Source organism: Pan troglodytes, chromosome 1 (genome assembly GCF_028858775.2).
Source record: "Pan troglodytes isolate AG18354 chromosome 1, NHGRI_mPanTro3-v2.0_pri, whole genome shotgun sequence".
Classification (NCBI taxonomy): domain Eukaryota; kingdom Metazoa; phylum Chordata; class Mammalia; order Primates; family Hominidae; genus Pan; species Pan troglodytes.
The window spans coordinates 141,747,321-141,769,879 of record NC_072398.2 but is presented as its reverse complement, the minus strand read 5'-3'; the positions used below and the strand labels follow the sequence as shown (position 1 = coordinate 141,769,879).

The window sequence follows — 22,559 nt, the reverse complement described above, 5'->3', positions numbered from 1 at the left end:
CAATCTGTGCCTTTTCAAAATTTCTGATAATTGTCGGAATATTCATTTTACTTTCTATGTTATGATTTTTCTCTTAAACCCAACATATGTATCCATGCTAGAATTTCATAATAATTGTTTTAATGGGTTACATTTATCTGAGTGTGTATCTGATAAAACCTTATGAGAAATATCAATTCCAGTGAACTCATTGTTGCTTTCATTTTTCTATTTATGCTTTCTTGAAACATTTCTTAAAAATTCATAGGCAGAAGAGCAATACTATCAAATCGAATACAGTCTTTTAAGAGTTTATAAAGAAGTGATGATTATCTTAAAACTACCTTCTTGGCTGGGCAAGGTGACTCGCACCTGTAGTGTCAGCACTTTGGAAGGAAAAAGTGAAAGGATTATTTGAGCTCAGGAGTTTGAGACCAGACTGGGCAACATAGTGAGACCCTGTCTCTATAAAAACTAGAACAAATCAGCTGGTGTCATGGTGCACACCTGTAGTCTCAACTACTAAAGAGGCTAAGGTGGAAGGATGACTTGAGCCTAGGAAATCAAGGATGCAGTAAGCCGTGATTGTGCCACTGCCCTCTAGCCTGGGCAATAGAGCAAGACCTCGTTTCGAAAAAACAAAACAATACAAGATTATATTCTTGTTACATTTAGTCTTCAGAGGATTTTACTAAAAAATAGCTAACATTATACAAATTCTTTTAGCATCAATGTGCACAGAAGTATTTAATTTTTATGTTAAAGGAGGTCTGTAAGCATAGAAGATGGCAAAAAGACAATACACCCTATCAAAAATACCTTTAGCTCCCTTATACCAAGACTGTTTTCACTATATTCTCTGTTTTTCTTATCCCTCAGGCAATAATCCCAGAGTTCAAACATCCAATTTTCCCAGGGAGTGCATCAGGCGTTTCTTTCCAAAACGGAAGTGTTTCATCTTTGACCGGCCAACAAATGACAAAGACCTTCTAGCCAATATTGAGAAGGTGTCAGAAAAGCAACTGGATCCCAAATTCCAGGAACAAACAAACATTTTCTGTTCTTACATCTTCACTCATGCAAGAACCAAGACCCTCAGGGAGGGAATCACAGTCACTGGGAATCGTGAGTCTCCTTTTTACTTTTCTGTGGGGCCTCATGTGTGTTGAATATATTGTATAATGTGTTTCTCAGAATTTTTGTTAGATTCCATATAGAAAAACTACGTGTATACAGGTATTCACACTCAGTGAAGAAATGTGTATAATTATCACACTTATTGCAATTTACAAATTCCTCTCCAATATTGCAAACTCTGTCACTGATATCTGTGGCTTCCACATATCTGAAAAAAAATCCCCCACTGATAAAATAACTAACTGAATATAAAAACACCTATAATATTTTCTTAGGGGAAATATTTTCTAAGTCCTATGTGTTCAGTATTCTTTGCCAAGAGAATAGAAAAGATATGTTCAAGTTTAAAAACCTCTAGAAGGCTGAGGGTGGTGGTTCACACCTGTAATCCCAGTACTTTGGGAGGCAGAGGCACGCAGATCGCTTGAGCTCAGGAGTTTGAGACCAGCCTGGACAACATGGTGAAACCCCATCTCTACAAAAAATACAAAAACTAGCTAGGCATGGTGGCACATATCTGTAGTCCCAGCTACTTAGGAGGCTGAGGCAGGAGAATCACTTGAGTCTGGGAGGCGGAGGTTGTAGTGAGCCGAGATCACACCACTGCACTCCAGCCTGGGCCTCAAAAAAAAAAAAAAAAAAAAAAGTCTAGAAATAAATAAATATTAGCCCATAATTCCCTGAAAATACATTGGTAGCTTCAGAATTAGGAATAAATGTGATATGATTTACCCTGCCTCATTTTATCTGTGTAAACTACTTTTCTTGTAATTTTTTAAATGAGAAATTGTACTTCCTGCATACCCTCTAGTATGTTAGATACAAGTAGATATTTAAATTTTTTAGCACTGTGGACTGGAGATCCATAAAATTGAAGAGTCATTATGAAAATAGGAGTGATAATAGCAGAAGGAGGTAGGGATGTGGGTGTATGTGTTTGCATGTGTGCACGCGTGTGTATGTAAGTGCATGTGTGTGCTCAGAAATGTAGCCTAGGATCCCATTGAGCTTTAATTTCATATTTAGCCCCTAAATCTCCTGGTTCATTTAGGTCTGGGAACTCTGGCAGTGACTTATGTAGAGGCCATCAACAGTGGAGCAGTGCCTTGTCTGGAGAATGCAGTGATAACTCTGGCCCAGCGTGAGAACTCAGCGGCCGTGCAGAGGGCAGCTGACTACTACAGCCAGCAGATGGCCCAGCGAGTGAAGTTCCCCACAGACACGCTCCAGGAGCTGCTGGACGTGCATGCGGCCTGTGAGAGGGAAGCCATTGCAATCTTCATGGAGCACTCCTTCAAGGATGAAAAACAGGAATTCCAGAAGAAGTTCATGGTAATTTGCCTTAGTCATTACTGTTCATCATCCTTCCCCTTGAAGAATGAAGCCTATAGTTGCCTTTATTGTCACCAATGCTCATCTGTCACTGAGGAATAACTTATCGTGGATTCTCATGAGGGATAGAGTTTCAAAAGACTACATATCCCTCTTTTATCTCCCCAAACCTTAAGCACTTAACTAGAAAACCTTCTGATAACTGAGGTAAAATCAACACAGATCACTTAAGATCCTCCTTAAGTGAACACTTCTAAGGATTCCAGGCCTGCTCTGAACACGCACAAGTCATCCCTGAGCAGTGCACTTTTTCTGTGCATAGTTTACCTTTCCCAGGAAACAAAGATTCTCTTACCAGATCTTAATTCCGGGCCATTGTTCAACTTACATTGCTCCTTCTTGTATCCTTGTACCATTGAGGACAGGAACACAGGATGATACCATTGCAACAAACCATAGAGATTATGGAATGTAGTCTCATCATGTCACAGATGAGGAACCTGAAGCTCAGGAAGATTAATGAACTTTTCCGTAGCCTTGAAGAGAATTTCTAGCATTGTAAATGTATGAAGTTTTGTGTTTCTGATTCCACATCTACTCCACTAGAATGTTTTTCTCATGAGGACCACAGTTAGATTGACTCTTCCACCAGATTCTTTAGAATTTCATCTCCTCCATGTTTCTTCTGGTGACATCTCTCTACATTTCCCTTGCAGGAAACCACAATGAATAAGAAGGGGGATTTCTTGCTGCAGAATGAAGAGTCATCTGTTCAATACTGCCAGGCTAAACTCAATGAGCTCTCAAAGGGACTAATGGAAAGTATCTCAGCAGGAAGTTTCTCTGTTCCTGGAGGGCACAAGCTCTACATGGAAACAAAGGAAAGGATTGAACAGGACTATTGGCAAGTGCCCAGGAAAGGAGTAAAGGTGAGGAATAAGCAGAGCATGGGGAAGTTTATAGGATAGAGTGAATGGAGTCTTCAGCACCAGCCATGGGTAATAAGAGAGCAGAGGGATAGCATAACGCCTTAGCTTTCAATGTCCACTACTTAACATTTATTTCTTAGAATAAACATTTTTATTCCAAAACAAAGGGTATAGTATTCAGAAATCCAGGAGAGACAGAATGAAAATTACCACCTAGGTGGTGGTAATAAACATAATAGTAGTAATAATACAACTAACTCACAACGAGCTGTTATTACCTACAGTATACTGTTAAATTCTTCCCCAGACATTTTAATTTCATCTTCCTAATGACTTTAAGACGCACCTTTATTTTGGAAATTTTACAGATCTGAACTTAGTACCCAAGGATGATTACATAACTTGCCTAAAGTTCTAGCCAGCAAGTGGCAGGAGAAAGCAACAGCATAGATTAGAGGCAGCATTGCACACTGGAAGACAAACATGTATAAGCATCAGAGATTGGGAGTTTGTACACCTGTGCACATAGTTCTGCCTGGCCGGAACCCAAAACAGGTACAGGGAGATATTATAGCAGTGGGAAAGGCACTGGAGGGAGACAGGAAGCAGGAATTGAGGAGGGGCTCTGGTCACCCTAAAGAGCCCGCACACTTTGTAGGGGGCCACTTTAGAATTTTAGGCATAAAGCAAAAGTTACAAGACCATAATTGTTCTTGCAACACTAATACCCAGAACATAGATTTTCAAAGAAATCTAAGTGCTTTTTCTTGCTTCCATAGGCAAAAGAGGTCTTCCAGAGGTTCCTGGAGTCACAGATGGTGATAGAGGAATCCATCTTGCAGTCAGATAAAGCCCTCACTGATAGAGAGAAGGCAGTAGCAGGTATGGGGCAGGGCTCAGCTTACATAGGAGGGGTACGTTTATACAATGCCCTCTAACAGATCCAACAGGAAAACCTTCCCAAAATGAGGAATTTCCTCTTCTGTGGAACACACACTCTGCTAAATCTGAAAATAACAAGGGGAGCTATGATTGTACATCAGCCAGACAGGCAGAGCCTTTCCCATCACATTCTCAAATGCGCTCTTAATGGTGTGGACCTGGGTGAATTCTGTGATTTCTCACCCTGCCTTTCAGATTTGGTTTAGTCTCAGCTCAGAAAAGTGGAGATGAATCTTCACCTATTATTTTCTTCTCTTTCTAATACCTTCATGGAGCAGTGGATCGGGCCAAGAAGGAGGCAGCTGAGAAGGAACAGGAACTTTTAAAACAGAAATTACAGGAGCAGCAGCAACAGATGGAGGCTCAAGATAAGAGTCTCAAGGAAAACATAGCCCAACTGAAGGAGAAGCTGCAGATGGAGAGAGAACACCTACTGAGAGAGCAGATTATGATGTTGGAGCACACGCAGAAGGTAAGTCTGCCCTTGGCCTCAGCAGGCCAGACGGTCCTCACCCAGGTACCTCAGGAAGGGCTGGTGAAGGTTACAGCAATATCATGAAAGGAAGCACATCACCATTTGCTGCTTGGCAGTCACTAAAAGCCCTGAATCCTTTTTTTCTTAATTGTTTCAGTAAGACTTGGAATTCTTCTCTATATTCTCTATACTTAGATTCTGGAGAGGTAAGGTTGACTATGATCCCTACAAGTCCTTGGGGAATATAAATAGGGTTGAAGCTGCTGTTTTGGGAGATTTTAAAAGTAATCTCAAGAAGTTAAACATATATTCCACACAGTGTATTTGATGTGAACAGCAGCTGGTTTCCTTCACCAAGACCACATATTACCAGGAGCTCTACTACCATCCAAACACCCTGAGGTAGATCCATGCTGACATACAACTCTTAGAAATTTCCAGACTTAAAAGGACAGGAAAGGGACAGTTTCTAAACTTGCTGCAGTTGTCACCCTGTATAGGTAGCCTGCCCAAATTAGCACACAGTGTAGGGAGAATTCTTGCATTGTCCATCTGAAAGTTCTCTCATAAGGGATTTCTACATCAGCTTATAAGTTTTTGGTATTCCTACAATATGGGTGACCATGCTGCCCAATTGGGACTGAGAATTTATGCAATCAGACCAATGGCTACCTCCTAACTGGCATCTTTTGGGCAGGAACATGTAGAATTTGTCCTCATACCTAGGTTAGCACCATAGCAAAACCATAATGGCGGGTGGATATTAGTAAAGTTACAAACTATGCTTCCTCACAATGTCTAGGTCCAAATTCTCCTCTAATAATTGAGAAAATGTTTTTAGAAGTAAAATAAAGAAAGTTTCACACAGGTTTTAAATACAAAATGTAAGTCTTAAAAGAATAGGGATTTTTAAAAATTTACTTTCCTTCCTACATTGTCTTTAGGTCCAAAATGATTGGCTTCATGAAGGATTTAAGAAGAAGTATGAGGAGATGAATGCAGAGATAAGTCAATTTAAACGTATGATTGATACTACAAAAAATGATGATACTCCCTGGATTGCACGAACCTTGGACAACCTTGCCGATGAGCTAACTGCAATATTGTCTGCTCCTGCTAAATTAATTGGTCATGGTGTCAAAGGTGTGAGCTCACTCTTTAAAAAGCATAAGCTCCCCTTTTAAGGATATTATAGATTGCACATATATGCTTTGGACAATTTTTGATCTGTATGTTTTTCATTTTCATTCGGCAAGTTTTTTTTTTTTTTTTTGTCAGAGCCTTACTCTGTCGCCCAGGCTGGAGTACAGTGGTGCAATCTCAGCTCACTGCAACCTCTGCCTCCCGGGTTCAAGAGATTCACCTGCCTCAGCCCCCTAGTAGCTGGGATTATAGGTGCACACCACCACACCCAGCTAATTTTTGTATTTTTAGTAGAGATGGGGTTTCACTATGTTGGCCAGGCTGGTCTCGAACTCTTGACCTCAAATGATCCACCTGCCTCGGCCTCCCAAAGTGCTGGGTTTACAGGCATGAGCCACCATGCCCAGGCCTCATTTAGCAAAGTTTTAAACATAAAAAGTGCTTATTAGAGGATATCAGTGCCTGGCCCACATGAGAGAACAGATCCAAACACACTTTGAAAAACCTTGTTCACTTTTAGGAAATATAATTTTGAAAAATAATTTACATACAAGAGGTCCACTGAGGCATTGCTTTTAATGGCAAAATATTGGAATGTACTTGAATGTCCTTCACATTAGATTGGTAAGATAAATTTTAGTATGTGCATGTACTGGAATATTATATAGCCAGTAAACAAATTGACAATGAAGCTCTATTTGTACCAGTAAAGAATGGTCTTGAAGAGATATTGTAAAATGAAAAAAAAAAAAGCCAAGTTGTAAAGCAATGTAGATTATCTTATCAGCATGGAAAAAATGCAATGATTATATGGAAGCATGCAAATATATCTCTGGAAAGATTAATCAAAATCTGTTATTATTGGCTCCTTCTGGGAAGAACCAAGTGAATGTAGGGGTTGAAGGAACACATACTCTTCACTTTATACTCTTGAATTTTGTAAAGAAATCTTATTTTACCGATTCAGAAATAAATAAGAAAATGTAAGAGACAATACTTATAATGATAACAATAAAAAAATAGTGAAATTGGCTATCAGATGATGAAATTGCTTGTTGCTTCTAGGAATTACATCAGCCAGCCCAACGAGGGGTCTAAGACTAAGATCTGAGTACTAGAATGCAAAAAATTTGCATCCTATTCTTGTTTTCATTTTGGCCTGGTTTTTCGATCCCTTCTATTTGTTTCGAGACTAAGGCATACACTTTTCTGTGGCCTTTGAAATCTCAGCTACAGTAGCCTCTACTTCCTTTCTCTGAATTCAAGTTTTAAGGTGTTAGAAGCATAAATTACCAAACATTAAGATTAAGCACTGATAGGAAGGATCCTGCCAACCTTGTCAGTAGTGGTCTTTTTGCGGTAGCCTCAGATAGAAAGGACAATGTGCCTTTCCAGAACTGAACCCCCTGATGGGGGATGATAGACCCAGACACATAGAGGCCTGGTGTTGACCCTTAATTGTTAGAATCTAAGAAGATTCAGTTATAGTAATGAGTGGCAGACTGCTAGGCCTGATGGAGATAATTCTGAAGATGGCCAATACAATGGACCAGCCATAGGGTTAAATGGGACGGGGAGAAAACAATCAAGTGAAGTAAATGCTGTCTACCAGGATGTTGAGAGGTAGCCCCGATAAAGTGTCACATCCATAGCCTTGATCTGAGCTAATTTCAGACCCTGAACTCAGCTGGAGTGGAGGGCAGTACCCCAGGAAAGGACACTGCAACTCCAGGACCCAAATAAATGATAATGATTTCCCAAGTTCTCCTCCTAGGAAACCTCTGGAGCCATTTACTAGATACCCATATACTAGGGAAATACAAACACCCAAATATTTCAAGGACCCTTGGAATCAGGATCCAAGTTGCCCATGGTACCTAGATCATGGAAAGTCATCATAAAATGCCTGTTAAAATAGGGAACTAGGACCTCCAGGTTGTAATTATAGTCTTGGCACACATGAACTTACTGCAATATAGTATTTGTTTGAAATTTAAAGGTAAAGTTTGTTTGAAGACAGATACCTTATTTTTCTGTACATCTCCTTGGGAGTATGTTCAGGCATAGGTTGTGCTAAATAAGCTTCTTTTATAAAAACAATAGGCTGATGCATGAGTGATTATTTTCAATTGATAAAATCTCATGAACTTTCCAGAGATCAGTGGTAATAAGTTGTTTGAATTTTCGACACCAGGTTAAGGTCTCTGAGGTGGTTTAAAGGCTATGAGGCCAGGTGCAGTGTCTCACGCCTATAATCTCAGCAACTTGGGAGGCCGAAGCAGGCAGATCACTTGAGGTCAGAAGTTTGAGACCAGCCTGGCCAACACGGCGAAACCCTGCCTTTACTAAAAATACAAAAAATAACCAAGTGTGGTGGCACACGCCTGTGATCCCAGCTACACAGGAGGCTGAGGCAGGAAAATCACTTGAACCTGGGAGGTGGAGGTTGCAGTGAGCCGAGATTGTGCCATTGCACTCCGGCCCGGGCAACAGAGCCTGGGCAACAGAGTGAGGCTGTGTCTCAAAAAATTAAATTAAATTAAATTAAATTAAAGCTATGAGAAGAAAAGAAATTTTCCTGGTACAGTGTCCTTCTCTAGACCTCATGTCTTACAGTCTCTGTGAAACTGGGCCAAAGATATAATTTTTTTTCTGTGCTTTATACAGTGACTCAGACAAACCTATGACCTCACACAAATCTGTAACTTCATGTATCACAGTCTCTATAAAACTATATCAAAGAAAGAATTTTTCTCTGTGCTTTATAGAGTGGTTCACCCAGATCTGTAAAGAAATGAAGACAATTTTAGAGCTTTCAATATCCTGTATTGCATATCAGGTCAAATCTGACACTTTCAAAACTGGATAGATCTATTTCAGATATCTTTGATGCTTGTAACAAGAATCCCATTCAGTGTTATCTAAGGACTATAGTTCAAGAAGACTAAGACACTATTCAGTCGGGGCACAATAAGACCACCTTATAAGCACCACTCATCCTTCCTTTTCTGAGCATGCTTTTGCCATGTTTCAATGATTCAGAGACATTCTAGTGAATCCCATTTTGACAACAAAGTGGGATCAAGAGACCCCAAGGCCATCCTCAGGTTCAATGACTCTTTAGAAGACATGGAACTCAGAAAAATTTTATGCTCACAGTTAGAGCTTATTACATCGAACAGTACAAATTGAAACCAACAAAAGCAAAAGGGACATGGACCAGAGTCTGAGACGAAGGATAGGCTTGCATTTGTGTTTTCTCCCTTGAGAGTTGCACAGACATTATCTAATTCTCTCACAAATAATGTGTGACATGTGTCAACCAGGGATGGTCACACAAACTTTAGTGTTTTTATTAGAGGGAAGTCATGTAGGAATGGAGTGCTCATGTGGCTGATCTTATTTACTCAGACTCCTGTCCCTTCAGAGGTCAAACTGGTATGGTATAACTTAAGACTTCCACCACAAATCACATTTTTAGCATAAAGTACCTGGTGTCGACCAAGCCCTCAACATGTCCAAAGCATTATTATAAGGCTAGTTGTTCTAAGGGCTTACTTGTTATGTCCCAGGAACAAGTTGAGGGCCAGACCTTTCTTACAGAATTAACCTTTTATTAGATAGTGTTAAAGAATGAAGAAGGTGATAACATGAGAAAGACAAAATAAAGATTTTTATTGTCTTACTGGAAGAATATGTCTATTTTTTTCTTGACTTTTTAAAGTATAAATATTCTTTCTCTGAAAGACGTAACTGTCTAGGCGCTAGTAAAATATGCTGTAAGTACATGTTTTTAAAAGTAGTTTATTTTATTTCTTGTTATTCTGTGCTTAGCAACTTCCAATCTGATTACAGTTGACCCTTGAACAGTGCAGGTTTGAACTTTGAGTTCACTTAACATGGACTTTTTTCAACTAGACACAGTATGAAAATACACTATTGAGGAATGTGAAACCCACATATATGGAGGGCCATATTTTGGTATACATGAATTCTGCAGGGCCACTGCTGGACTTGAGCATGCAAGGATTTTGTATGGATTATCCACAGTGGTCCTAGAACCAATCCTCTATGTATACTGAGGGATGACTGTAGTTATTTTTCTTGATATAAAAAAGAAAAAGTATTTAATAAGGAATATATGTATATGAGCCTTAAGAAGTTATCGCACTGATTGTAATCTGGATATGGTACAAATTTTATGGTACTAATTGGCCTACAATCACTTGATCCAACATTGGGCCTAAATTTCCTTAATATGCTCAAACTCAAGCTGCTGGAGTTTCTCAAGGAATAGTAACCCATGAAAATAAATTATCAATCACCTTTCAACAACCAGAAATCACCACTGAAACAGGCTTTGATCAAGTCTTAAATAAAAATTGACATCAAATTTTTAGGTTGATTCCCACCTCCTGCTGAATTTTCTACCACCAAGGTCATGCTCTGTCACCTCGAATCAGTTTAAAGATATGCTTCAGATACTAATCTCTGGTAGTGGGGCATTCAACTATCTTCAGTTACAGCACAAAATCCCATACAATTCAAACTAAGCTAAAAAGAAATTCCAAACTTAGTGGAGTTCTCTACTTCACTCTAAGTGAGGATCGTGCCCTGGTTAGCTTTGTTAGTTCAACCACATAGATAGACCTTATCTAAGGAAAGATAAGCACCCTATCTCACAATTTCCAAATATCACTTAGAAACAAGTTTTATGAACATTCCCTTTGGCCTTGTATCCTCTTATCTCCAATCTTGATTTTGAGTTATAAGAAAGAGGAACAGCCTTAGTTGCCACTTCTGTAAAATCAATAAATCATGGTGGTTCAGGTCCTAGAAGGATGCCACAGCTTCTCCTGAGCCTGGTGATTGATGGTGCCCATGGTGTTGTGACAAAGTGGCCACTCAAAAGCACTATCAGGGCAAAAATCCACAAGTCATTCTTGCAATCAATCTAGAAAGTATATGGCAGCAAGAGATTTAGGCATCTACTCTTCATTCATTCATTTGTTCTCTGGCTATTTCAGCTAGGCTATATACACTGGATAATAGGACAAAGAGACATACATTTTTGAAGACAGTCTTAAGTTCAAACTTCAGATGTGGATAAGTATTTTTTTAGCAAATTTTTATCAGTTATGGGCTGTATTCAGGATAAAAATGCTATAAATTAAACCCAACAAGTGTTTTATTGTTCATCCACTAAATGCCAGGCACTGCATTTTATTTTATGTATAACTCAATATACCAGTCTCTGCCCTCATAAAGATGACTTTCTGGTGAAGGAAATAAGCAAGTAAAAATATAAATGCAACCAGGGTGATAATGTTTGCCAGAAATGATATCAAAAGCTACAATGTAAAAGAAAATGTGGTAATTCCAATAAATGGGAACAAGTACTCTGTGAGTTCAGAACAAGAAACTATGACCATAAAAAATAGCCCTAGGCTTAAAATAGCTGGTCTTTTAAAAATTTATACAAGGTGTACTTGTAGAGATAAAGGGACCATTCAAGTGGAAAGACCAGCATAAGCCAAGTCAGATATGTTAGAAAGTGTAGGTCTTACTAAAGGTACTGTAGAATTATTCCATTTGACTGAAGCACTGAATAGGCGTGTTGAAATGAAAGATGAGACTGGAAATGAGATTAGGGCCTGACAAGAAGGGACCTGAAGATCAGGAAAATAGAATTAGACATCTTCAAACCATACCACAATTCTAGATTTGGCCTATAGTTTCACTGCCATCAAGAGTTTATAATTTGGTATAATTTGGGGGTTTTTTGATCAAATTCTTAATAGATTCTATCTGGAAGATTGGAAATAACTTATATTTTGGGGACAAATCATATTCCCAGATCCCTTTATATTATTCCTAATCAATTTAAATTAAAAAACGAACAAAAATAGGACTTAGTCCAACAAAATCAATTTATTTTAACATCAGGAATTCATACGGGTGCTTTCTGAGATTATTATTGAAAATTCAAACTGGGTAAATCCATTTTTTAAAAGTATAGGAAGCCAAAGATCTATTCATGGACTACTTTCAAGTTATATTTAGAAAATGTATAATAAAGAGAAATGATTCATTGCAAATAATACTATAAAATGATCCCATGTATAATTTTTTCAATGAGTCAATTTTATAATATCAGACAAACAAAAGCTGAAGGATTTCATCAATAACAGACCTGTCTTACAAGAAATGCTAAAGGAACTCCTTCAATCTGAAAGAAAGGGACATTAATGAGCAATAAAAAATCATCTGAAGGTATAAAACTCACTGGTGGTAGTAAGTACACAGGGAAAAAAAGAATATTATAGCACCATAAATGTGGTGTGTAAACTCCTCATATCTCAAGTAGAAAGACTAAAAGATGAACCTATCTAAAGTAATAACTATAACAACTTTTCAAGACATAGACAGTATAATAATAAATAGAAACAACGAAAATTTGAAAAGCAGGGAGATGAAATTAAAGTGTAGAATTTTTATTAGTTTTCTCTTTGCTTGTTTGTTATTTGTTTATGCAATCAGAGTTGTCATCAGTTTAAAATAATAGGTTATAAAATATTATTTGCAAACCTCATTGTAACCTCAAATCAAAAAACATACAATAGATACACAAAGAATAAAAAGCAAGAAATTAAAACATACCACCAGAGGAAATTACCTTTGCTAAAAGGAAGACAGGAAAGAAAAGAAGACCACAAAATGACTAGAAAACACATAAAATAACAAGATTAAGTCCTTACTTATCAATGATTACATTGAATGTGAATGGATGAAACTCTCCAATCAAAAGCCATAGAGTGATCCCCCACTGATCAGGCCTCCAAGCACATTCCCCAGGCCCCTATCCAGGTCTTCATCTCTCCTATTCCTGACACTGCCACCTCCACCCTTCAGGAATGAGTTAACTAGGAACATGTCTCCTCACATCCAGAGGTCTGGCAGTCAGTTCTTCAGCAGAGGCAGAAGAGGCGGCAGAGTGGCCGTGTACTTCCTAGGTGGAATCATTAGCTCCATCATGGAGGTGGCTACACAGCACAACCTGGAGCCCCTGCCTCAACACACACATTGCTCCAACACTGAGGCCAACAAGAGTGAGGAGGTCCATCATTTCTGGAGGCTCTTTGCCCGGTTGGCTGGAGATGACATCGAGGTCAGCAGCACAGAACTCATGAATGTTGTCAACAAGGTTGTGATCAGTAGGACTGAACTGAAGACTCATGGTTTTGGCATTGATACATGTCAAAGCATGGTGGCCATGATGGATAGTGACACCACAGGCAAGCTGGACTTTGAGGAATTCAAGTACCTGTGGAACAACATCAAAAAGTGACAGACAATATACAAACAGTTTGATGTTGACTGATACAGAACCATTTGCAGCAGTGAACTTGCAGAGGCCTTTGAGGCAGCAGGGTTCCACCTCAATGAACAACTCTACAACATAATATTCTGACACTACTTGCATGAAGGAGAGAACATGGATTTTGGCAACTTTATCAGCTGCTTGGTCAGGCCAGATGCTTCATTTCATGCCTTGAAATCTCTTTACAAAGATGACACTAGACCATTCTAAGTGAATATCCAAGAGTGGCTGCAGCTGACAATGTATTTCTAAATGGGAAACCCAGGCCTGCCCCTTCACTGCCTTGCTATAGGAGTCACCTTGGAGCCTCAGCCTCTCCCAGTGCTGATCCCATTTGCAGTCACATCTTCATGGGTCCTGCTGACCCATGGGCCTTTTGTTCTTCCAGCCCTTGGCACCCAGCTTCTCAGTCAAGATCCAGGGTCAAATGTGCCTCGACATGCCATGCCCTGAGTTGGCCCCAACTCTAAAACATGCTAAAACACTCTTCCAACAGTCACCCCACCCCACCATACCCATCTCACTCTCACACCATAACCTCACTCTTGTATCTATGCCAACCTCAACACTTGCATTGCTTGCATGCCCCAAGGGCCCTCTCTCAGTTCTGGGAGGATGACTCTGCTCCCTACACACCCTGGTCCACCCATTCACAGTTACCACCCAAGCAGTCGAACATCAGGCTATTCCAGTCCCACATGTTCCAGTGGTTTCGTCTGTATTCTGCTCCTAGCCTGCCAGGCCCAGGAAGAAGAAAAAACATATGAGAAAAAGAAGGGGAGAGAGAGAGAGGAAGGATGGAAGGAAGGGAGGAAGGAAGGAAGGAAGCAAGCAAGGAAGGAAGGAAGGAAGGAAGGAAGGAAGACAGAGTGGTTGAATGGATTTTTAAAAACCAAGCCCCAATGATCTGTTGCCTACAAGAAACACACTTCACCTATAAAAATACACATAAAATTAAAATAAATGGATAGAAAAAATGTTCCATATTTCAACACAAAAACTGGAAGAAGAGAAAGAGATAGTAATTATATAATAATAATGGAGTCAATTCAGCAAAAGAATAGCACAACTGTAAATATATATGCACCAACATTGACAGCTATTAATGTATTGGGGTCTATCTCTGTCTTCACCTCTAAAGATATAATAGCTGGAGGTTTCAACAGCCCACTTTCAGCATTGGACAGATCTTCTAGACAGAAAATTAACAACAACAAAAATCAGATTTAATCTGCACTAGACAACAAACGCAGTATAGACCAAACAGATACTTAAAAACTTTTCATCCAATAGCTGTACAATGCACATTCTTCTCTTTAGCACATGTATCATTCTCAAGAATAGACCATATGTTAGGCCACAAAACAGTCTAAAACATTGAAATTATAACAAAAAATGAATAATAAGGTGATCATTGAAAACCATATGTATATCAAAAAAGTAGAAAAATGTCAAGTAAACAACCTAATAATGCATCTTAAAAAACTAGAAAAGCAAAAGCAAACCAAATCCAAAATTAGTAGACATAAAGAAATAAGAAAGATCAGAGCAGAAATAAATGAAGTGAAAATGAATAAGAATACAAAAAATTAACAAAACAAACTTGATTTCTTGAAAGATAAAATTGACAAACCATTAGCCTAAGAAAAACAGAGAGAAGATGCAAATAAATGAAATTAGACATGAAAAAAGAGACATGATAATGGACACCACAGAAATTCAAAAGATCATTAGAGACTACTCTGAGGAGCTATATACCAGTAACTTGGAAAGCCTAGAACAAATGGATAAATTCCTAGACAAATACAACCTACCAAGATGAAGAACTGAAATCCAAATAAGCCAATAACAAGTAATGAGATTGAAGCCATAATAAAAAGTCTCCCAGCAAATAAAGCCTGGCATTCAATAGCTTCACTGCTTAATTTTACCAAACATTAAAAGAAAAACTGATACCAATCCTACTCAAATTATTCCAAACAAAATAGAAGAAATGGGAATACTTCAAATTCATTCTACAAGGCTGATATTATGACACATCATGATACCAGATGAAAGACATCAAAAATAGAAAGAGAAACATACATCAAAAATAGAAAACTACAGGCCACTATCCCTGAGAAATATATATTTTTAATTTTTATTTTTAACTTTTGTGGGTACTAAGTAGGTGTATATATTTATGGGGAACATGGGATACTTTAATATACGCATGCAATACATAATAATCACATCATGGTAAATGTGGTATCCATCCCCTCAAGCATTTGTCCTTTGTCTTGCAAACAATCCAATTACATTCTTTTAGTTATTTTAAAATGTACAATTAAATTATTATTGACTATAGTCTCTGTCTTGTGCTATAAAAAACTAGGTCTTATTCATCTTTTCTAACTACTTTTTCTACCCATTAGTCATCCCCACTTCCCCTCACACCACCCCACTACCCTTCCTAGCCTCTGGTAACCATGTTTCTACTCTCTATTTCCATAAATTCAACTGTTTTAACTATTGGCTCCTACATGTAAGTGGGAACATGTGAAGTTTGTCTTTCTGTCCCTGGCTTATTTCACTTAACGTAATGACCATGAATTCAACCCAAGTTGTTGCAAATGACAGAATCTCATTCTTTTTGATGACTGAATAGTACTCCATTGTGTATATGTACCACATTTTCCTTATCCATTCATCTGTTGATTAACACTTAGGTTGTTTCCAAATCTTGGCTATTGTGAAGAATGCTGTAACAAATGTGGAAGTGCAGATATCCCTTTGATATGCTTATTTCCTGTTGGGGTGGTATATGCTCAGCAGTAGAATTGCGGATCATACGGTAGCTCTATTTTTAGTTTTTTAAGGAACCTTGTGATTTGAGCTCCTTATATATTCTGGTTATTAATCCCTTGTCAGATGGATAGTTTGCAAGTATTTTCTCTTATTCTGTGGGTTGTCTCTTCAGTTTTTAAATTTTTTTCCTTTTTAACTTAATGTGATTTGACTTGTCCATTTTTGCTTTGGTCACTCAGGAAATCTTTTTCCATTCCAAGGTAAAGAGTTTTCCTAATGTTTTCTTGTAGTAGTTTCATAGTTTGAGGTCTTAGATTTAAAACTTTAATCCATTTTGATTTGATTTTTTGTATATGGTGATAGGTAGGGGTCTATTTTCATTCTTCTGCATATGAATATGCATTTTCCCAGCACTATTTGTTGAAGAGATTTTTCTTTCCCTCATGTATGTTCTCGGAACCTTTGTCAGAAATGAGTGCTCTGTAGGTGTATGGATTTGTTTCTGGGTTCCATATTCTGTTTCATTATCTACATGTATGTTTTTATGCCAGTAACATGCTGTTTGGGTTACATAGCTCTGTAGTATAATTTGAAGTCAGGTAATATGATTCCTCCAATTTTGTTCTTTTTTGCTCAGGACAGCTTAGGCTATTCTGAGTCTTCAGTGGTTCCATATAAATTGTAGGATTTATGTGGAACTTAAATAGTTTTCTCTATTTCTGTGAAGAATGTCATTGATATTTTGATAGGGAATTCACTGAATCTGTAGATTTCTTTGGGTAGTATGGACATTTTTAAAATGTTCATTCTTCAAATCCATGCAAATGGAATAACTTTCCATTTTTTGTATACTCTTCGATTTCTTTCCTCAGTGTTTTGTAGTTTTCATTGTAGAGATTTTGTTTTTGTTTTGTTTTTGTTTTGAGACAGAATTTTGCTCTTGTCACCCAGGCTGGAGTGCAATGGCACAATCTTAGCTCATTGCACCCTCCACCTCCCAGGTTCAAGCAATTCTCCTTCCTCAGCCCCCCAAGTAGCTGGGATTACAGGTACCTGCCACCAGAGCCAGTTAATTTTTGTATTTTTAGTAGAGATGGAGTTTCACCATGTTAGTTTCACCATGTTGGGCAGGCTGGTCTTGAACTCCTGACCTCAGGTGATCTGCCCACCTTGGTCTCCCAAAGTGCTGGGATTACAGGCTGAGCCACCATGCCTCAGACCTCGTTGTAGAGATCTTTCCATTCTTTTGGTTAATTCCTAGATATAAAATTTTATTAGCAGCTACTGTAAATGTGATTGCTTTTTTATTTCTATGTCAGATTGTTTACTGTTGGCATATAGAAATGCTATGAGTTGTGTATATTACTTTTGTATCCTGAAACTTTACTGAATTTATCAGCTCTAATAGTTTTTGGTGGAGTTTTTAGGTTTTTCCAAATATAAGATCATATTATGTGCAAACAAAGATAATTTGACTTCTTCCTTTCCAATTTGGATACCCTTTATGACATTCTCTTGTCCAGTTGCTCGACCTAGAACTTCTAGTACTATGTTGAATAACAGTGGTAAAGTGGGTATCCTTGTTATCTTCCAAGTATTAGAGAATGGGCTTTCAGTGTTCCCCCATTCAGTATGATATTGGCTGTGAGTCTGTCACATATGGCTTTTAGTGTGTTGAAGTATGTTCCTTCTATATCCAGTTTTATTAGGGTTTTTATTGTGAAAGGATGTTGAATTTTATCACATACTTTTTCAGCATCAATTGAAATGATCAAATGGTTTTTGTTCTCCATTATGTTGCTATAATGTATCACATTGTTTGATTTGCATATGTGGAAACAACCTTAAATCCCTGGGATAAGTCCGACTTAGTCATAAATTATTTTCAATGTATTGTTGAATTTGATATGGTAATGTAGTGTTGAAAATTTTTGCATCAATATTTATCAGAGATATTGGCCTGTAGTTGTTTTTTTTTTAATAGAGTTTAAGTTGTAGGGTACATATGCAGAACGTGCAGTTTTGTTACATAAGTATGCATGTGCCATGGTGGTTTGCTGCACCCATCAACCCATCAACTACTTTAGGTATTTCTCCTAATGCTATCCCTCCCCTAGTCTCCCACCCCTAACAGGCCCCAGTGTGTGATATTCTCCTCCCTGTGTCCATGATTCTCATTGTTCAGCTCCCACTTATGAATGAGAACATGTGGTGTTTGGTTTTCTGTTCTTGTGTTAGTTTGCTGAGAATGATGGTCTCCAGCATCATCCATGTCCCTGCAAAGGACATGAACTCATCCTTTCTTATGGCTGCGTAGTATTCCATGGTGTATATGTGCCACATTTGCTTTATCCAGTCTATCATTGATGGGCATTTGGGCTGGTTCCAAGTCTTTGCTGTTGTGAAAAGTGCCAAAATAAAGATATGTGTGCGTGTGTCTTTATAGTAGAATGATTTATAATCCTTTGGGTATATACCCAGTAATGGGATTGCAGGGTCAAATGGTATTTCTAGTTCTAGATCCTTGAGGAATCACCACACTGTCTTCCACAATGATTAAACTAATTTACACTCCCACCAACAGTGTACAAGCTTTCCTATTTCTCCACATCATCTCCAGCATCTGTTGTTTCCTGACTTTTTAATGATTGCCATTCTAACTGGCATGAGATAGTATCCCACTGTGGTTTTGATTTGCATTTCTCTAATGACTAGTGATGATTAGCTTTTTTTTCATATGTTTGTTGGCTGCAAAAATGTCTTCTTTTGAGAAGTGTCTGTTCATATCCTTCACCCACTTTTTGATGGGGTTGTTTGTTTTTTTCTTGTAAATTTGTTTAAGTTTTTTGTAGGTTCTGGATATTAGCCCTCTGTCACATGGATAGATTTCAAAAATTTTCTCCCATTTTGTAGGTTTCCTGTTCAGTCTGATGATGGTTTCTTTTGCTGTGCAGAAGCTCTTTAGTTTAATTAGATCCCATTTGTCAATTTTGGCTTTTGTTGCCATTGTTTTGGTGTTTAGACATGATGTCTTTGCCCATGCCTATGTTCTGAATAGTATTGCCTAGGTTTTCTTCAAGGATTTTTATGGTTTTAGGTCTTACATTAAGTCTTTAATCCATCTTGAGTTAATTTTTGTACAAGGTGTAAGGAAGGGGTCCAGTTTCAGTTTTCTACATATGACTAGCCAGTCAACACCATTTATTTAATAGGGAATCCTTCCCCATTGCTTGTTTTTGTCAACTTTGTCAAAGATCAGATGGTTGTAGATGTGTGGTGTTATTTCTGAGGCCTCTGTCCTGTTCCATTGGTCTATATATCTGTTTTGGCACCAGTACCATGCTATTTTGGTTACTGTAGCCTTGTAGTATGGTTTGAAGTCAGGTAGCGTGATGCCTCCAGCTTTGTTCTTTTGGCTTAGGATTTTCTTGGCTATGTGGGTTCTTTTTTGGTTCCATATGAACTTTAAAGTAGTTTTTTCCAATTCCGTGAAGAAAGTCAATGGCAGTTTGGTTGGGATGGCATTGAATCTATAAATGACTTTGGGCAGTATGGCCATTTTCACAATATTGCTTCTTCTTATCCATGAGCGTGAAATGTTTTTCCATTTATTGTGTCACCTCTTATTCCCTTGAGCAGTGGTTTGCAGTTCTCCTTGAAGAGGTCCTTCGCATCCCTTGTAAGTTGGATTCCTAGGTATTTTATTCTCTTTGTAGCAATTGTGAATTGGAGTTCACTCATGATTTGGCTCTCTTTTTGTCTATTATTGGTGTATAGGAATGGTTGTGATTTTCGCACATTGATTTTATTTCCTGAGACTTTGCTGAATTTGCTTATCAGCTTAAGGAAATTTTGGGCTGAAACGGTGGGGTTTTCTAAATACACAATCATGTCATCTGCAAACAGAGACAATTTGACTTCCTCTTGTCCTATTTGAGTACTCTTTACTTCTTTCTCTTGCCTGATTGCCCTGGCCAGAACATCCAATACTATGTTAAATAGGAGTGCTGCAAGAGGGCATCCTTGTCTTGTGCTGGTTTTTAAAGGCAATGCTTCCAGTTTTTGCCCATTCAGTATGATATTGGCTGTGGGTTTGTCATAAATAGCTCTTATTAATTTGAGATACGTTCCATCAATACCTAGTTTATTGAGAGTTTTCAGCATTAGGGGTGTTGAATTTTGTCGAAGGCCTTTTCTGCATCTATTGGGATAATCATGTGGTTTTTGTCATTGGTTCTGTTTATGTGATAATGTTTATTGATTTGCATATGTTGAACCAGCCTTGCATCCCAGGTATGAAGCCAACTTGATCATTTTTGATGTGCTGCTGGATTCGGTTTGCCAGTATTTTATTGAGCGTTTTCGCATAGACGTTCATTAGGGATATTGGCCTGAAATTTTCTTTTTTTGTTGTGTCTCTGCCAGGTTTTGGTATTAGGATGATGTTGGCCTCATAAAATGAGTTAGGGAGGATTCTCTCTTTTTCTATTGTTTGGAATAGTTTCAGAAGGAATGGTATCAGCTCCTATTTCTACCTCTGGTAGAATTTGGCTGTGAATCCGTCTGGTCCTGGGCTCTTTTTCGTTGGTAGGCTATTAGTTACTGCCTCAATTTTAGAACTTGTTATTGGTCTATTCAGGGATTCAACTTCTTCCTGGTTTAGTCTTGGCAGGGTGTATGTGTCCAGGAATTCATCCATTTCTTCTAAATTTTCTAGTTTATTTGTGTAGAGGTGTTTATAGTATTCTCTGATGGTAATTTGTATTTTTGTGGGATCAGTGGTGATATCCCCTTTATGATTTTTTTGTTGCGTCTATTTGATTCTTCTCTCTTTTCTTCTTTATTAGTCTGGCTAGTGGTCTATTTTGTTGATCTTTTCAAAAAACCAGCTCCCGTATTCACTGATTATTTGAAGGGTTTTTCGTGTCTCTATCTCTTTCAGTTCTGCTCTGATCTTAGTTATTTCTTGTCTTCTGTTAGCTTTTGAATTTGTTTGCTCTTGCTTCTCTAGTTCTACTTTTTTTTTTTTTTTTTTTGAGATGGAGTCTTCCTCTGTCACCCAGCCTGGAGTGCAGTGGCACGATCTCAGCTCTCTGCAACCTCCGCCTCCCGGGTTCAAGCAATTCTCCTCCCTCAGCATCCCGAGTAGCTGGGACTACAGGCGCATGCCCCCATGCCTGGCTAATTTTTGTATTTTTATTAGAGATGGGGATTCACCATGTTAGCCAGAATAGTCTCGATCTCCTGACCTCATGATCCACCTGCCTCGGCCTCACAAAGTGAGAGGATTACAGATATAAGCCACCACGCTGGGCCTAGTTATTTTAATTTTTATGTTAGGGTTTCAGTTGTGGATCTTTTCTGCTTTCTCTTGTGGGCATTTAGTGCTATAAATTTCCCTCTAAATACTGCTTTAAATGTGACCCAGAGATTTTGGTACATTGTGTCTTTGTTCTCATTGGTTTCAAAGAACATCTTTATTTCTGCCTTCATTTCGTTATTTACCCAGTATTCATTCAGGAGCTGGTTGTTCAGTTTCCACGTAGTTGTGTGGTTTTGAGTGAGTTTCTTAATCCTGAGTTCTAATTTGTTTGCACTGTGGTCTGAGTGACTGTTTGTTAAGATTTCTGTTCTTTTGCACTTGCTGAGGAGTGTTTTACTTCCAATTATATGGTCAATTTTAGAATAAGTGCTATGTGATGCTGAGAAGAATGTATATTCTGTTGACTTGGGTGGAGAATTATGTAGATGTCTATTAGGTCTGCTTTGTCCAAAGCTGAGTTCAAGTCATGAGTATCCTTGTTAATTTTCTGTCTCCTTGATCTGTCCACTATTGACAGTGGGCTGTTAAAGTCTCCAACTATATTGTGTGGGAGTCTAAGTCTCTTTGTATGTCTCTAAGAACTTGTTTTATGAATCTAGGTGCTCCTGTTTTGAGAGCATATATATTTAGGATGGTTAGCCCTTCTCATTTTATTGATCCCTTTACCATTATGTAATGCCCTTCTTTGTCTTTTTTGATCTTTGTTGGTTTTAATTCTGTTTTATCAGATATTAGGATTGCAACCCCTCCTTTTTTTTTTTCGCTTTCCATTTGCTTGGCAAATATTTCTCCATCCCTTTATCTTGAGCCTATGTGTGTCTTTGCAAGTGTGATGGGTCTCCTGCATATAGCACACAGATGGGTCTTGACTCTTTATCCAGTTTGCCAGTCTGTGTCTTTAATTGGGGCATTTAGCCCATTTACATTTAAGGTTAATATTATTATATGTGAATTTGATCCTGTCATTATGATATTACCTGGTTATTTTGCACATTAGTTGATGCAGTTTCTTCGTGGTGCCAATGGTCTTTATATTTTGGTATGTTTTTGCAGTGGCTGGTACCAGTTTTTCCTTTTCATATTTAGTGCATCCTTCAGGAGCTCTTGTAAGGCAGGCCCCATGGTGACAAA

The 22,559-nt window shown here is 38.2% G+C and overlaps 1 protein-coding gene and 1 pseudogene across 4 annotated transcripts in view; both read left to right on the top strand.

Moving 5' to 3' along the window:
- The window catches only part of GBP6 (guanylate binding protein family member 6), a 48,390-nt gene extending 41,608 nt beyond the window's left edge, over nucleotides 1-6,782 (top strand). For all 4 annotated transcript variants that reach the window (XM_063816844.1, XM_063816837.1, XM_016922096.4 and 1 more), the window contains 6 exons: nucleotides 859-1,104; nucleotides 2,168-2,448; nucleotides 3,165-3,377; nucleotides 4,157-4,259; nucleotides 4,598-4,791; nucleotides 5,739-6,782. In XM_063816844.1, coding sequence (XP_063672914.1) covers nucleotides 859-1,104; nucleotides 2,168-2,448; nucleotides 3,165-3,377; nucleotides 4,157-4,259; nucleotides 4,598-4,791; nucleotides 5,739-5,978 — 1,277 coding nt within the window. In that variant the 3' untranslated portion in view covers nucleotides 5,979-6,782. The remainder of the gene's footprint in view (nucleotides 1-858; nucleotides 1,105-2,167; nucleotides 2,449-3,164; nucleotides 3,378-4,156; nucleotides 4,260-4,597; nucleotides 4,792-5,738) is intronic.
- Nucleotides 6,783-12,868: 6,086 nt separating this feature from the next.
- On the top strand, nucleotides 12,869-13,570 carry LOC743520 (calpain small subunit 1-like; annotated as a pseudogene).
- The last annotated feature ends 8,989 nt before the right edge of the window (nucleotides 13,571-22,559 follow it).